The following is a 17322-nucleotide window of genomic DNA, read 5'->3' on the forward strand; positions in this document are numbered from 1 at the left end:
ATTATTCGGTTATTATTAAATTCGATTCATTTCGATTTGATTCGGATTGAGTGGGTTTCCACTACTATTCAGTTACTCATATCGGATGTTCGATCGGTTATCAATTAAGATTTTTTCGATCGATTGTTCGAGTTCGGGTTTACTTTGCGAGGTCTACTCACTACCAAATTACAATCGCTTTATTGTAACGGTTTTTCTATAATGTGCTCAGATAAGAAAACCAAAAAAGGAAGAATAAAATGATGTTTTTGTGCAAAATTGTACTCCGTAATATCCCATTACTTCTACTTTTCTTGCAACAACAACAACAACATCAGAGCCTTAATCCCAAAATGATTTGGGTCGGCTGACATGAATCATCCTTTAGAACCATCCATAGGTGAACGCACACCTCAAAAAGCGAATAGAAAAGGGAAAATGAAAAACAAAAAGGGGGAGCGAAAATGTAATGGAAAGTCAAGGTAAAGCTTACAGGTTTTAAAATCGAATTTCAGCTTTCTTTTATAAAAACTTAAAATTTAAATCGAGAGGGAAGATTAAAACGATTTTGAAAACCGAAATAGAATTAAGGATTCGGAATGCCTTAAAAGTGAACCAAGTAAAATATATAAGAAAGTGGTCGCTAGAAAAATGTAATAAAGGAGAGAAGAACAAATAATTTAATTTTTTAAAATTAAATAAAAACACTAAATATGTCAAAAAAATAAAATACTAGAAATCAACATGTATCCTTTCCCTCCATTGTGCCCTCTCCGTCACCATACTCTCCTCAAGTCCCAGAAATCTCATATCGTGCTCTATCACTCTCAACCATGTCTGTCTCGGTCTCTCTCTACCTCTAGGGACCTTTTCTGTTCTCCAAGTCTCCAGCCTCCTAACTGGTGCGTCCATAGGTCTCCTTCCCACATGGCCAAACCATCTTAGTCGGTTTTCCATCATCTTGTCCTCTATTGGCGCCACTTTTACCTTTTCCCTAATCACCTCATTCCTTAATCGATCTTTCCTTGTATGTCCGCACATCCATCTCAACATACGCATCTCCGCCACACTCATCTTTTGAATGTGACAATGTTTCACGCCCAACACTCGGGCAACCGTAAAGTAAGGCGGCCTAATTGCCGTGCGATAAAATTTTCCCTTTAATCTTTGGGGCATATCTTTATCGCATAAAAACCCCGAAGCACCCTTCCATTTCAACCACCCCCGCTTTAATTCTCAGAGCCACATCTCCGTCTAACTCCCCATCCTTTTGAATAATAGATCCTAGATATCTGAAGAAATCAGACCCCTCGACAACATTCCCATCAAAAGTAATACTCCCCGCCTCTGTGGATCTCAACCCCGCTACTTTAGTGAACGGACACCTCAAATACTCAGTCTTACTCCTGCTCAACGTAAACCCACGAGTCTCTAAAGTCTGCCTCCACAATTCCAACTTTCTCTCCACCCCTCTTTCGTCTCATCAATCAACACAATATCATCAAGAAACATCATACACCAAGGGATGTCGTCCCGAATATCCTCGTCAACTCATCCATAACTATGGCAAAGAGAAAAGGACTAAGTGCGGAACCTTGATGCACCCCGATGGTAATGGGAAATTCTTCCGTTCTCCCAACATTAGTGCGAACACTTGCACTAGCCCCCTCATACATGTCCTTTATGAGGTCAATATATTTTCGAGACACACCCTTTCTCGCCAAAGCCCACCAAAGTACTTCTCTTGGTACCCTATCATATGCCTTTTCCAAGTCAATAAAAACCATATGCAAGTCCTTCTTCTTGTCCCGATGTTGTTCCATCAACTGTCTCATGATAAAAATCGCATCCATAGTCGATCTCCCGGGCATAAATCCAAACTGGTTAATAATCTTAACATGTGTTAGTGGGTATAGGATTTTATCATTGTAAAACCGTTTAAAACTTTAAATCATATGGGAACAAAAACATTATGCTATTTAAGCATCGAATCATTAAAACGATTAGTCTTGTTGTAGACGGGTTGGAGCAAGTGACGGATAATGTCACTCACAAAACGAATAGGGAGGACAAAGTGGAGGCACCCCATGTGCTTCCCTCTCTCCTCTATTTGGGTCATTTATGAGGGAAAATGGTATTCGTCACTCCACAGTGACGGATACGTGCCGTCACAAATGAGATTTTATGTCATTAAAATAAGAGCGACTACAATGATACAATATGGAGTAGCTTGAGAATTTAAGCTAGTAGCTTGCCTAGAGTACAAATTGTTCATTAGCTTTACCGATCTATTGACTTGTTCAAGCTACTAAACTAATTTGATGTAACTTGGATGAAAAATATGAGACCTACCACTTAAAATGTGAGAGCTAAAAAATGGAGCTAGAACTCACACATATTTTGACTTCCTACAAACGGGTCATTCGGTTCGGTTTCAAACCGGGGTATATTGGGTCGATTTAAATCAGATTGGCCTTAGTTTCGATTTCAATTTGATTTCGATCGGGTTCATTTCTGTTAGCCACTTTAATCAGTTTGCGTTATTTCGAGTGTGATTGGGTTCCAGGCGGGTCAATATTAGTGCAGTTGAGTTTCGGATCATAATTTTTGAATTGAAGATCAAAAAAATTAGCTTAATGTACATTATACCTTTTAAATTTGGATGTAATAATTCATAATACTAGTAGTAAACTAAGAATAAATGAAAAAAACTCCTAAATATGGGTGTATTTATGAGAACATAAATATTTTTAATGAGGTTAATCGGTTCAATAGATATATTCAGGTTCGGCTATTATTCGGTTATTATTAAATTCGATTCAGTTTCGATTTGATTCGGATTGAGTGGGTTTCCAGCTACTATTCAGGTTACTCATATCAGATGTTCGATCGGTTATCAATTAAGATTTTTTCGATCGATTGTTCGAGTTCGGGTTTACTTTGCGAGGTCTACTCACTACCAAATTACAATCAGTTTTATTGTAACGGTTTTTCTATAATGTGCTCAGATAAGAAAACCAAAAAAGGAAGAATAAAATGATGTTTTTGTGCAAAATTGTACTCCGTAATATCCCATTACTTCTACTTTTCTTGCAACAACAACAACAACATCAGAGCCTTAATCCCAAAATGATTTGGGTCGGCTGACATGAATCATCCTTTAGAACCATCCATAGGTGAACGCACACCTCAAAAAGCGAATAGAAAAGGGAAAATGAAAAACAAAAAGGGGGAGCGAAAATGTAATGGAAAGTCAAGGTAAAGCTTACAGGTTTTAAAATCGAATTTCAGCTTTCTTTTATAAAAACTTAAAATTTAAATCGAGAGGGAAGATTAAAACGATTTTGAAAACCGAAATAGAATTAAGGATTCGGAATGCCTTAAAAGTGAACCAAGTAAAATATATAAGAAAGTGGTCGCTAGAAAAATGTAATAAAGGAGAGAAGAACAAATAATTTAATTTTTTAAAATTAAATAAAAACACTAAATATGTCAAAAAAATAAAATACTAGAAATCAACATGTATCCTTTCCCTCCATTGTGCCCTCTCCGTCACCATACTCTCCTCAAGTCCCAGAAATCTCATATCGTGCTCTATCACTCTCAACCATGTCTGTCTCGGTCTTCCTCTACCTCTAGGGGCCTTTTCTGTTCTCCAAGTCTCCGGCCTCCTAACTGGTGAGTCCATAGGTCTCCTTCTCACATGGCCAAACCATCTTAGTCGGTTTTCCATCATCTTGTCCTCTATTGGCGCCACTTTTACCTTTTCCCTAATCACCTCATTCCTTAATCGATCTTTCCTTGTATGTCCGCACATCCATCTCAACATACGCATCTCCGCCACACTCATCTTTTGAATGTGACAATGTTTCACGGCCCAACACTCGGAACCGTAAAGTAAGGCAGGCCTAATTGCCGTGCGATAAAATTTTCCCTTTAATCTTTGGGGCATATCTTTATCGCATAAAAACCCCGAAGCACCCTTCCATTTCAACCACCCTGCTTTAATTCTGTGAGCCACATCTCCGTCTAACTCCCCATCCTTTTGAATAATAGATCCTAGATATCTGAAGAAATCTGACCCCTCGACAACATTCCCATCAAAAGTAATACTCCCCGCCTCTGTGGATCTCAACCCCGCTACTTTAGTGAACGGACACCTCAAATACTCAGTCTTACTCCTGCTCAACGTAAACCCACGAGTCTCTAAAGTCTGCCTCCACAATTCCAACTTCCTCTCCACCCCCTCTTTCGTCTCATCAATCAACACAATATCATCAGCAAACATCATACACCAAGGGATGTCGTCCTGAATATCCCTCGTCAACTCATCCATAACTATGGCAAAGAGAAAAGGACTAAGTGCGGAACCTTGATGCACCCCGATGGTAATGGGAAATTCTTCCGTTCTCCCAACATTAGTGCGAACACTTGCACTAGCCCCCTCATACATGTCCTTTATGAGGTCAATATATTTTCGAGACACACCCTTTCTCGCCAAAGCCCACCAAAGTACTTCTCTTGGTACCCTATCATATGCCTTTTCCAAGTCAATAAAAACCATATGCAAGTCCTTCTTCTTGTCCCGATGTTGTTCCATCAACTGTCTCATGATAAAAATCGCATCCATAGTCGATCTCCCGGGCATAAATCCAAACTGGTTAATAATCTTAACATGTGTTAGTGGGTATAGGATTTTATCATTGTAAAACCGTTTAAAACTTTAAATCATATGGGAACAAAAACATTATGCTATTTAAGCATCGAATCATTAAAACGATTAGTCTTGTTGTAGACGGGTTGGAGCAAGTGACGGATAATGTCACTCACAAAACGAATAGGGAGGACAAAGTGGAGGCACCCCATGTGCTTCCCTCTCTCCTCTATTTGGGTCATTTATGAGGGAAAATGGTATTCGTCACTCCACAAAGGATTTGATACGTGCCGTCACAAATGAGATTTTATGTCATTAAAATAAGAGCGACTACAATGATACAATATGGAGTAGCTTGAGAATTTAAGCTAGTAGCTTGCCTAGAGTACAAATTGTTCATTAGCTTTACCGATCTATTGACTTGTTCAAGCTACTAAACTAATTTGATGTAACTTGGATGAAAAATATGAGACCTACCACTTAAAATGTGAGAGCTAAAAAATGGAGCTAGAACTCACACATATTTTGACTTCCTACAAACGGGTCATTCGGTTCGGTTTCAAACCGGGGTATATTGGGTCGATTTAAATCAGATTGGCCTTAGTTTCGATTTCAATTTGATTTCGATCGGGTTCATTTCTGTTAGCCACTTTAATCAGTTTGCGTTATTTCGAGTGTGATTGGGTTCCAGGCGGGTCAATATTAGTGCAGTTGAGTTTCGGATCATAATTTTTGAATTGAAGATCAAAAAAATTAGCTTAATGTACATTATACCTTTTAAATTTGGATGTAATAATTCATAATACTAGTAGTAAACTAAGAATAAATGAAAAAAACTCCTAAATATGGGTGTATTTATGAGAACATAAATATTTTTAATGAGGTTAATCGGTTCAATAGATATATTCAGGTTCGGCTATTATTCGGTTATTATTAAATTCGATTCAGTTTCGATTTGATTCGGATTGAGTGGGTTTCCAGCTACTATTCAGGTTACTCATATCAGATGTTCGATCGGTTATCAATTAAGATTTTTTCGATCGATTGTTCGAGTTCGGGTTTACTTTGCGAGGTCTACTCACTACCAAATTACAATCAGTTTTATTGTAACGGTTTTTCTATAATGTGCTCAGATAAGAAAACCAAAAAAGGAAGAATAAAATGATGTTTTTGTGCAAAATTGTACTCCGTAATATCCCATTACTTCTACTTTTCTTGCAACAACAACAACAACATCAGAGCCTTAATCCCAAAATGATTTGGGTCGGCTGACATGAATCATCCTTTAGAACCATCCATAGGTGAACGCACACCTCAAAAAGCGAATAGAAAAGGGAAAATGAAAAACAAAAAGGGGGAGCGAAAATGTAATGGAAAGTCAAGGTAAAGCTTACAGGTTTTAAAATCGAATTTCAGCTTTCTTTTATAAAAACTTAAAATTTAAATCGAGAGGGAAGATTAAAACGATTTTGAAAACCGAAATAGAATTAAGGATTCGGAATGCCTTAAAAGTGAACCAAGTAAAATATATAAGAAAGTGGTCGCTAGAAAAATGTAATAAAGGAGAGAAGAACAAATAATTTAATTTTTTAAAATTAAATAAAAACACTAAATATGTCAAAAAAATAAAATACTAGAAATCAACATGTATCCTTTCCCTCCATTGTGCCCTCTCCGTCACCATACTCTCCTCAAGTCCCAGAAATCTCATATCGTGCTCTATCACTCTCAACCATGTCTGTCTCGGTCTTCCTCTACCTCTAGGGGCCTTTTCTGTTCTCCAAGTCTCCGGCCTCCTAACTGGTGCGTCCATAGGTCTCCTTCTCACATGGCCAAACCATCTTAGTCGGTTTTCCATCATCTTGTCCTCTATTGGCGCCACTTTTACCTTTTCCCTAATCACCTCATTCCTTAATCGATCTTTCCTTGTATGTCCGCACATCCATCTCAACATACGCATCTCCGCCACACTCATCTTTTGAATGTGACAATGTTTCACGGCCCAACACTCGGAACCGTAAAGTAAGGCAGGCCTAATTGCCGTGCGATAAAATTTTCCCTTTAATCTTTGGGGCATATCTTTATCGCATAAAAACCCCGAAGCACCCTTCCATTTCAACCATCCCGCTTTAATTCTGTGAGCCACATCTCCGTCTAACTCCCCATCCTTTTGAATAATAGATCCTAGATATCCGAAGAAATCAGACCCCTCGACAACATTCCCATCAAAAGTAATACTCCCCGCCTCTGTGGATCTCAACCCCGCTACTTTAGTGAACGGACACCTCAAATACTCGGTCTTACTCCCGCTCAACGTAAACCCACGAGTCTCTAAAGTCCGCCTCCACAATTCCAACTTGCTCTCCACCCCTCTTTCGTCTCATCAATCAACACAATATCATCAAGAAACATCATACACCAAGGGATGTCGTCCCGAATATCCTCGTCAACTCATCCATAACTATGGCAAAGAGAAAAGGACTAAGTGCGGAACCTTGATGCACCCCGATGGTAATGGGAAATTCTTCCGTTCTCCCAACATTAGTGCGAACACTTGCACTAGCCCCCTCATACATGTCCTTTATGAGGTCAATATATTTTCGAGACACACCCTTTCTCGCCAAAGCCCACCAAAGTACTTCTCTTGGTACCCTATCATATGCCTTTTCCAAGTCAATAAAAACCATATGCAAGTCCTTCTTCTTGTCCCGATGTTGTTCCATCAACTGTCTCATGATAAAAATCGCATCCATAGTCGATCTCCCGGGCATAAATCCAAACTGGTTAATAATCTTAACATGTGTTAGTGGGTATAGGATTTTATCATTGTAAAACCGTTTAAAACTTTAAATCATATGGGAACAAAAACATTATGCTATTTAAGCATCGAATCATTAAAACGATTAGTCTTGTTGTAGACGGGTTGGAGCAAGTGACGGATAATGTCACTCACAAAACGAATAGGGAGGACAAGGTGGAGGCACCCCATGTGCTTCCCTCTCTCCTCTATTTGGGTCATTTATGAGGGAAAATGGTATTCGTCACTCCAAAGTGACGGATACGTGCCGTCACAAATGAGATTTTATGTCATTAAAATAAGAGCGACTACAATGATACAATATGGAGTAGCTTGAGAATTTAAGCTAGTAGCTTGCCTAGAGTACAAATTGTTCATTAGCTTTACCGATCTATTGACTTGTTCAAGCTACTAAACTAATTTGATGTAACTTGGATGAAAAATATGAGACCTACCACTTAAAATGTGAGAGCTAAAAAATGGAGCTAGAACTCACACATATTATAGTTTGGTGAATATCGGTTTGTGAATTTGATGCTGTTCCGGGTATGAAACCCGAAACAGGTTTGTTCACCACGCTAGCTTTGTCGAATAATGCCTCTTCTAGCCTTGACTGCTCTCCTCGGCCTCTCCTGCAACAATGAGCAAACTGAGGGCTTGGCTTTGTGCCAAGCGTACTCACTCCGACGCTCAAGTCAGTGAACTTATTGTGATTAAGTAGTATGTTGCTTGATGACGTGTATTGTAGAGAGATGAGAGAGATAATACCAATTTAAGGGGTTCTTAGGTTAGATTCCGGATCGCCTCCTCAATGAGGATTGAGGAGTATTTATAGACTTTCACCTTTTGTCACGTAGTGGCCAAGTGGGCCAAGTGGCATAGCAGGTGGAAAGACTGATGTACCCTCGGCCGAGGGACCCATGACAGGCCGGCGGGCCCTGTTGACTCCATGCCGAGGGGTCTTGGATATGAGTACGCGGATATATGTGCCCCTACCGGCTAGTTGTCCTAGCCGAGGCACAAGAGACAGCCGACAGTCGCGTCGGTTAGGTCTAAGTCGTTGACTTCTTGTGGATATCTTTGACCTTGCTCAATATGTTGACTTGGTCAGCGGGTACAGAATATGCCCCATCAATTTGCCCCCAGCGTAGTCTATGCCGTGGTATGGGCTCCGATGTATGTTGAGCGTATATTCTGCATAAGTGAAAATTTTTCTGCCCCGGCTTCTTCTTCCTCGGCTTACTTCTGTACAGGCCGTACCATATCCCCCCTCCACATGGATGGGTATTGGACATCAAATGTGGAAGAGAAGGTGCTGCTGGCCGGCGGACCCGAGGTTGAGAGTGCCGGTGTATTTTTGATTGCCCCTGGCCGGTGCTGCCTAGCTTGGTTAGCCGTGTTGCCGGCGGAGAATAGATACTTTAGGAGTTTTGCTGTGGAAGATGAATAGGCAAAGGGATATGAAGGGGCGTGTTGAAGACGCTTGGTTACTGTTGCATTGATTGACATTCAACTGTTGCGTCGATTGACATTCCGTGTACGCATGCCTGACATGTGTCTCTTCGTTGATTGGCTGACGCTTTATGGGCTGCGTTTTGATTGGTCCTCCTTTATGGGCCTTTGCCTATAAATACCAGATCAATGAATGAAATTGGTTAATAATTTCATTCATTCTAAAAAATTTTCTTCTTTCCAAAATTCCAAGTCTTTCCCTCTCTTCCGATCTTCAGAATTTTTACGTCGGCGTAGCACTTTTCTTCAAGGTAAACCGAAAAAAAACTTATCAACTTTTTAATTTGTTTTAAGTAATTGTTGTGAACCATGTCTTCTACTGATGCCGGTCCCAGTACCCGTGCGCCGGGGGGTTCCCCGTCGCGTTTTGATGAGGAGGAGGCGGTAGCCGCAATTCCGTTAAGGTCGAGGGGCCCTAGGTCTCCTTCCCCTGAAGTTGACCGCGAGTTCGGAGCAAAGAAGATGATGTTGATGATGAGGAAAGGAATCCTTCCGGTGCGGAGAGGGCGACAGTCTTGCATCATTACGATGTCTGTACCATCGGCCCCAATCGTGCTTGGACCGATGGGCTCGCCCCGCCGCTGCTCCGCTCTCGAATTTTTCGAAGAGCACTTCTTTTTTGGCAAGGGGTACAACATTGTCATCCCCGGAGAGGGTCAGGCCGTCTGTTGCCCTCCCCGGTCACATCGGCGTATATATGAGGCACCCGGAGTATGGTCTCCTGGTTTCCTCTCAATATGTACGTCTCTTCCATAATTCAGGCGATGAACGTTGCAGCGGCGCAGCTTCACCCTTTGGCCGTTAGGACTATAGTCGGCTTCGTGTGGCTGTGTCGCTTCAGGGGGGTGATCCCAACGGTAAACTTATTCCGCCGAATTCATTTTCTTCGAATGAATGTTCAAGGTGGCCGGGGGTGGTATAGCGTCCAGACTGAGCCGGGCTATCTCACCGTGCCTAAGCTCACCTCTTGCAAGGGCTGGAAGGAACGGTGGGTGTATGTCGAGGTCCCAGATGATTATCCGTTGCCTCGGTCTTTTCAGCACCACGTTAACTTGCGGTGCGAGAGTAAAGGGGAGCGTGAGAAGATGATCCCCAAGGGCAAGAATAAGATGGACGCCGGGAATGTCTATCTTAATGAGGACGAGAAGCAGGCACTGAAGCTTTTCGAGGTCGATGATGATGGGGCGCCGAAGGTTTGGTTGCCCCCGACGCAAGTCATCCAGATGGATGAGCCGCTTTGCCACGTCGGCCTCATACCGGCCCTAGCACAGGGTGAGTGGGGTCGGTGTGAGGCCCATTTCTGCTTTAATGTTTTTCGTTGTTTGTTTCTTGACATGTCCCTTTGTCTAAGTTTTACTTTGTTTCTTTTACGAGCACTTTGGTCCCGTTACGTCCGAGCAACTCCTCGAGAAGATGGGGCTGGACAAAGACGGAAACGTTAAGGAGAAGAATCCGAAGGTCGATGTGCATGACCGCCGTCCGTCGCCATCGACCTCCCGAAGGGTTTGGACGAGACGGCGGCCCAGCCAAGGTAGTCGCGCTTGCCTCGCCGGTCCGAAAAGCCAAGTCTACGGCGGCGACGGTGTCAACCTTTGTTCCGCCTCCACCCGAGGTGGAGGTCGTTGACATTGTCGATGGAGAGGATTCCGATCTTTGAGGATCTCCGCTTAGGCGTAAGAGGAAAAGATCTACCCATGCCACGATGCTTCGCTTCCGTCGCTCATGTTAATGCCGTAGCGAGGAAACGGGTCAACCGGCCAAGAAGAGCAAGCCCTGCGTACAGTGTCTAACTTGCGGCTCAGATTTAGCTTCGCTCATTAGATATACCCGATGACCGGCTCTCTGGTATGTCCATGAACGTTGACGTGGACTCTTTGGTTGAATTTTTGTAGATCAACCGGCGCGATCTCATCCCAATTACGAGCGGCGAGTTGAGAAGAGGCCTATGCAGACGGCGGGAAAAAATGTCGACTCCGTACTCGCGTCGATATCCAACGACCGGCTCATAGCGGAGGGTACAAAGCTGAGCCAGAAGATTGGGATTTGGTCCGAACTGGCCGGCTCTCGTATTAGGGAGCAAGAAAAGGCCTTGGCCGAGACGGGACCGTTGATAGAGCAGCTGAGGCTCGATGTTGTTGCCGCAAAGGGGGTGGCCGGAAAGGCTAAGCTTGACCTCCTTGCCGCACAAGCGCGGGTCGAGGAAATTGAGAAGCTGCTGTCGGCCGAGAAGGCCAAGCCAGAGGCAAAACAAGCAAATTCTCATTAAGAAAAAGATAACAAAGTTACAAGAAGGAGAAATACAGACGACGGCCGTCCCCTTTGGGATAAAGCCAAGACTCTACCTACCAAGGTCTTACAAAATACAAGGAAAAGTAAAGCAAAAGGGTACAGACTGGTTCTTTGAAGCGCCAAAAGGATGGCAGGGAGAAAAGGCTTAATAGTTGGCCCCCGAATAGCTGAAGCTATCCGAGACGCCGGGTGAGCCTGGTGACGACCGCCCGTCTCCCTATGCCCGTTCGCCGCCTTGCCCCGCCATCGCCAGCGTTACCCTCGGTGAGCGACTTAGATGCGATCTGGGCAGCCTTAGCATCCTCAGCTTTCTTGGCGGCCTTAGCATCCTCAGCTGCCTTATCCGCCGCAGCTTTCTTAGCAGCCTTAGCATCCTCAGCTGCCTTCAGTCTAGCGGACTCCTCCTTGGCCGCCCTCGTCTTCTCTGCAAGGGCCGCCTTTGCAGCGGTCGCCTCCTCCTCCTTCTTGGCCCTCGCATCCTCGGCAGCCTTATCCGCCGCAGCCTTCTCTTTAGCCTCGAGCCTATCGTCGAACAGCTCGTCAAATTTTGTCCATAGAAAGGAGCCATCCGGATAGACCTCATCTATCACCTCCCTGAAAGCTTCTTCGGTCAGGTCCCTATACTGAGCACACATGCGAGGGAGAATCGTGCTTTGAAGCGTCTCAATATCCTTCTCCCTTTGGGCAAGGATAGCACTAGTCTCCCTATGCGACTCCGCTTGGAGCCGATACGCCTGTACAGGCCGTACCATATCCCCACAGACGGCGCCAATTGTTCCGGGTATGAAACCCGAAGCAGGTTTGTTCACCACGCTAGCTTTGTCGAATAATGCCTCTTCTAGCCTTGACTGCTCTCCTCGGCCTCTCCTGCAACAATGAGCAAACTGAGGGCTTGGCTTTGTGCCAAGCGTACTCACTCCGACGCTCAAGTCAGTGAACTTATTGTGATTAAGTAGTATGTTGCTTGATGACGTGTATTGTAGAGAGATGAGAGAGATAATACCAATTTAAGGGGTTCTTAGGTTAGATTCCGGATCGCCTCCTCAATGAGGATTGAGGAGTATTTATAGACTTTCACCTTTTGTCACGTAGTGGCCAAGTGGGCCAAGTGGCATAGCAGGTGGAAAGACTGATGTACCCTCGGCCGAGGGACCCATGACAGGTCGGCGGGCCCTGTTGACTCCATGCCGAGGGGTCTTGGATATGAGTACGCGGATATGTGCCCCAGCTGGCTAGTTGTCCTAGCCGAGGCACAAGAGACAGGCCGACAGGCTGCGTCGGTTAGGCTGTCTAAGTCGTTGACTTGCTGTGGATATCTTTGACCTTGCTCAATATGTTGACTTGGTCAGCGGGTGCAGAATATGCCCCATCAGATGCTATAACTCCAAGCTAGTAGAACTTTGGCTTAGCATTAGAGTTGTTATTAATAACTATGGATTTGGAGTATCAATTTTTAGGACATTTTATTTAATAAACAATAATTTTTGTGTAAAATGGTACACAATTATTGTTGTAATTACTAAACTAATTTCTATCAAGTTTTGTGTTTATGTGAAAAGGACATCAAAGTATTTTATAATTTGTTTTATCATAAAGCGGCTTTACAAAAGATTTTATTCCTTAATATATAAATTGCATATATTTTTTAATTTTTTTTGTCAAACGAACCACATCGAGCCAACGACAATTTAATACTCCTTATGTTCACCAAAACAACACTAGTTGAACATATATCAGTAGTATTTTAATGAAATATTACAATTTTAGAAATACGGAAGTAATATTAGGGTTGAGAGATTTGAACTTGTGATGTCCACTACACCTCCTACTTAACCATCTCAATTAGTCTTCTAACCGTCTTAATATTAAAACGGGTTAGTATCATCTACATTGACATATAGGACAAATCTTTTGTGTTTACCTTCGTATTATATATGCTTTGATCTTATTCATCTCAATAGGCATGTTCGATCCATCGTACGCTTAACAAATATCCCGTCTTAAATGAAAATTTGCCTAACCCAAGTATAGGTAAGGAGTAAGTCTTGCTTAAGATGAGCACTATATATCTTCAATTAATTAGTCTCACTATAGACAGATATATCCGTCTAAGTCTCACTATAGACGGATATATCCGTCTAAATTGAAAGACAGATCAAATATGCTTAAAGTGGTGACATTTTTGGGCCTCACCATGCAACTTGTTACTTGTCTTATGCTTAAAGTGGGTGGATATTTGACCCGTCTTTTAACTATAAACGGATATCTCCGTCTATAATGAGAATTTGTGATCTATCTTAAGATTGAGACGGGTCACATACTACCATATGATAGATTATAAAGACAAATTTTTGGTATTTTTTAGACAACTAATTTAGTATGTATTTGACCCGTGTTAAATTTAATACCGATTTCCGCTGAGAATTTCTTGTGATAAGTAAGCGAATAAGTTCCCGTTTACATCCCACTAATCCCAAATTCCCAACCCACCGGACTCCAATAAAGAATTTGATCCCTCACATCCTAGAGAAACAAACTACCAAAGCTATTCTAATCACCATCATCTCGACCTGCTCCCCACCGCCGCCTCCGCCGCCCTTTCTTCCGATTTAGTAAGTAGTCGATCTAGCAATCGAGTTTTAATTTCAAATCATTAATTTCAATATTTATTTGCAGTTTTCTCTAATTGATATTTGAAAGGGAATTATGGGAATTATCGCCGTTGTATGATCTCCCAAATCATTAACACAATTATGAAATTAGTAATACTTCAATACTCGCACTTCAGAAAATAAAATGTTAACTATTGACTGGTACGGAGGGAGTATAACATTAAGGAACCCGCGCCCTTGCCATTATACATATTTTGTACTGTGCTGGATTACAAAAGTTGCCTGCTGTCAAGAGACTAGAGTCTACCTTAAGACCGTCTTAACTTAAAAGACGAGAAAAATGTCACCATTTTATATAATAAATAAGTGATCATTTAATGATAAAAAGTTATAACTAAAATTGTCACTTTTTAATGGTAACATTTTATCAGGAAATGTTAAAATGATCACATTTTATCCGTCCTAATTTCATACGGATACATCGATCTGAAATTTGAATTTGCCATTTGTTAATGTTTGGTCTTGTTCTAGTTTTATGGTGTTCTTTTTGGATTGTCAGAGCTTACATTGTTGACTGATTGATGGAGTATCACCAACAATGGTATATTCATATTCGATTTTGGTATTACACGCGTAGATACTGTAGCTTCCGCTCCATGTTCGCTACATGGGGGTATTAGTGCTTATATCTAACCCCCTTACAGCTGTACCCCGTAGTAGGTGGAAGCCATTTGAGGTATTGAGTAATGTTGTCATTTGTTACCTGGATCAACTTCGGACACCTATTCATCGGTCTTGTTACATTGAGAACTTGAAGAGTGTGTATTTCTTCTAGTAATTCTCTTTCGTGCCAGTTCTTTCTCGGGTTCATGGTTTTATACTATAGTCAATGACCTCAGTGTATTATAGGAGTAATTCTTTAAGAATATCAGTGTGTTATACCATTACTCTCGGTTGTTGGTAGATACTGAATACGGGTAGTTGTCCATCAACTCTAGCCTTCAATAATAATAATATTATATTACTCTCGTTTCTCTGGGGTGAATATACTACTGTCCAGACTTGAGGGAAATCACTCTCAGTCCATGGATAATCAGCATTGCTGTATGCTGGTGTTATTGGTAACGAGATCTCAGATTGTTTGGTTTATGGTTGAATGGATTCTATGATAGAAGGGAACGAATGATAACGAAATTAAAGCTAATATACTCTCTTAACTTTTTTGGCTCTGCCACTGTCTATGATTACCCTCTTACGATTTTGAGTGTTTAGACCAACTTATCAACTCTATGATTGCATGTGCATGATTGAGCAATACATAACGGTTTGGGTTGGTGTTATATGCATGACTATCTCATACAATTATACCGTACTTACAGTTCAATGATTTGTCAGTGTTTGATAAGCAACTTTTTTTTTTTTGGGGAATATAGCCTTCTTGTTCTGTTCCTTTGAGTTTTCTCTGTATTCCGTTTTGGCGAAAATCACCGCACCTGTACGGTACTTACTAGATACAATATAATGATATTTTGGTTTCTTGTTTTAAAATTTGAATAACCTTCCAGGGTGAATATGCAACCAGACACCCCAAATAACAATCATAACCCTAAAATCAGAAGGCTCGAGATCACAGATATAAGCAAGGGTTTCATAGAGCTCCTGCGTCAGCTGACAGTTTGTGGTTCCGTCTCAGAAACACAATTTCAAGATAGATTTCAGGAACTTGTTACCGAGGGAGAAAACCATGTTATATGTGTAATAGAAGACGAAAACACGGAAAGGATAATAGCTACTGGAAGTGTGTTTATCGAGAAGAAATTTATCAGGAACTGTGGTAAGGTTGGCCACATAGAAGACGTGGTTGTTGATGTTAGTGCTCGGGGAATGAACTTGGGCAAGAAAGTGATTGATTTCCTCACTGCACATGCTGAATCAGTGGGATGCTACAAGGTTATTCTTGACTGTAGTTCTGAGAACAAAGCGTTTTATGAAAAATGCGGATTCAATCAAAAGGAGATCCAAATGGTCAAGTATTTCACTTAAATCAACTCGCTAACCTTGTAATGATACGAGGAATATATAAGGATTTTGATTTGTTTAACATGTAAGGCCGTCACCTACAAAAAGAATCATACTCGATTTGATGAGATTGTTCGACTGTGTTTTCATTTTGTATTCAATAAAATCGTACTTTGTGCTTCCTGGTTATGCCAAGATTGTTCGACTGTGTTTTCATTTTGTATTCAATAAAATCGTACTTTGTGCTTCCTGGTTATGCCAAGCTATCTATGTCTATTTATTCGTCTTGAGATAAAAATTCCATAATATAATGTCTGATAGTTTTCTTGCAGTAGCGCGGCATCAACTTACGGACAATGGTCAGACCATCTGGGGACGATATGATCCTTAGCTACAACGACACAGTACTTCGACGATCTGACTTGGACATCCTTGGTGGACCGCATTACCTCAATGATCGGATAATCGAGTTCTACTTCAGCTACCTATCATCATCCTATCCTACTGAAGACATCCATTTAGTTCCACCTTCAATCGCTTTCTGGTTACAGAACTGTTCAGATAAAGAAACTCTGAAAACCTTCATCGAACCTCTGAATTTTCCCGCAAAAAATCTCATCTTTTTTCCAGTCAACAACAATGAAGACGTAACCCAAGCTGAGGCCGGGAGTCATTGGAGTCTTCTTGTGTTTTATAGGCCCGCCAATGTGTTTGTCCATCACGATAGCTTCAACGGATCAAATTCTGCATATTCAAGAATGCTGTATACTAATGTAGCAGGATTCTTTTCCAGCTCAAACTCCGATATCCAGTATATCGAGCACAAATCTTCTCCCCAACAAAATAATGGTTATGATTGTGGATTATTTGTCATCTCCATAGCAAGGGCTATATGCAACTGGTATGCAAGTAGCGACCGTGTAGACGAGGAACATCTTTGGTTTAGTGGTGTAGAGGAACAGGTCACTCAGTCTACTGTTTCTGAGCTTCGGAAAGAGATTCTTGGTCTTGTTACTGAGCTCATGTGTGATAAGAGTGATCGATAATTATCAAAGTTGCTGAACTACCGAAATGATGACTTGGGTGAGTTACGGAATACGTAGTACAAACTCGTATCTTATGTAATGTAAAACCGTCTCCTTAAACACAAATACTTTTGTAATTGTAAAACCGTTTCACATAAGTTTTATTTTTAAAGCGGTTGTTTTTACTCAACTTCTAATGATGCTTGCCAATTACTTTTACATAACTACTAGTTTTTTTTTTTTTTTTTTTTTTTTTTTTTTTTTGACAAGATAACTACTAGTTTTAACCCGTGCAAAATTGCACGGATTTGCTATTTTAAATTGTTATAAACCATATTGAACAAAGTACATGTTTGTAAGCACGTAAAATTTGTATAAGTGTCACGTCGAATGTCAAAGTGAAAAGGTTGACCCGTTAAATACTTTGCGTAAAAT

General features: G+C 41.4%; 1 protein-coding gene across 5 annotated transcripts; it reads left to right on the top strand.

The window, feature by feature from the left end:
- Positions 1-13681: 13681 nt before the first annotated feature.
- Positions 13682-17084, top strand: LOC141611025 (glucosamine 6-phosphate N-acetyltransferase-like). Of its 5 annotated transcripts, none has more exons than XM_074429424.1 (2): positions 13682-13843; positions 15409-17084. In XM_074429424.1, exon 2 carries the CDS (start codon positions 16219-16221, stop codon positions 16906-16908), a length of 690 nt encoding a protein of 229 aa, XP_074285525.1. In that variant the 5' UTR covers positions 13682-13843; positions 15409-16218; the 3' UTR covers positions 16909-17084. The 5 variants fall into 5 exon arrangements, with proteins under 5 accessions (XP_074285525.1, XP_074285527.1, XP_074285526.1 ...); XM_074429426.1 differs by having other exon boundaries at positions 16184-17084; XM_074429425.1 differs by having other exon boundaries at positions 16195-17084.
- Positions 17085-17322: the final 238 nt, after the last annotated feature.

This window comes from Silene latifolia, chromosome 11, assembly GCF_048544455.1.
Source record: "Silene latifolia isolate original U9 population chromosome 11, ASM4854445v1, whole genome shotgun sequence".
In the NCBI taxonomy this organism is placed as follows: domain Eukaryota; kingdom Viridiplantae; phylum Streptophyta; class Magnoliopsida; order Caryophyllales; family Caryophyllaceae; genus Silene; species Silene latifolia.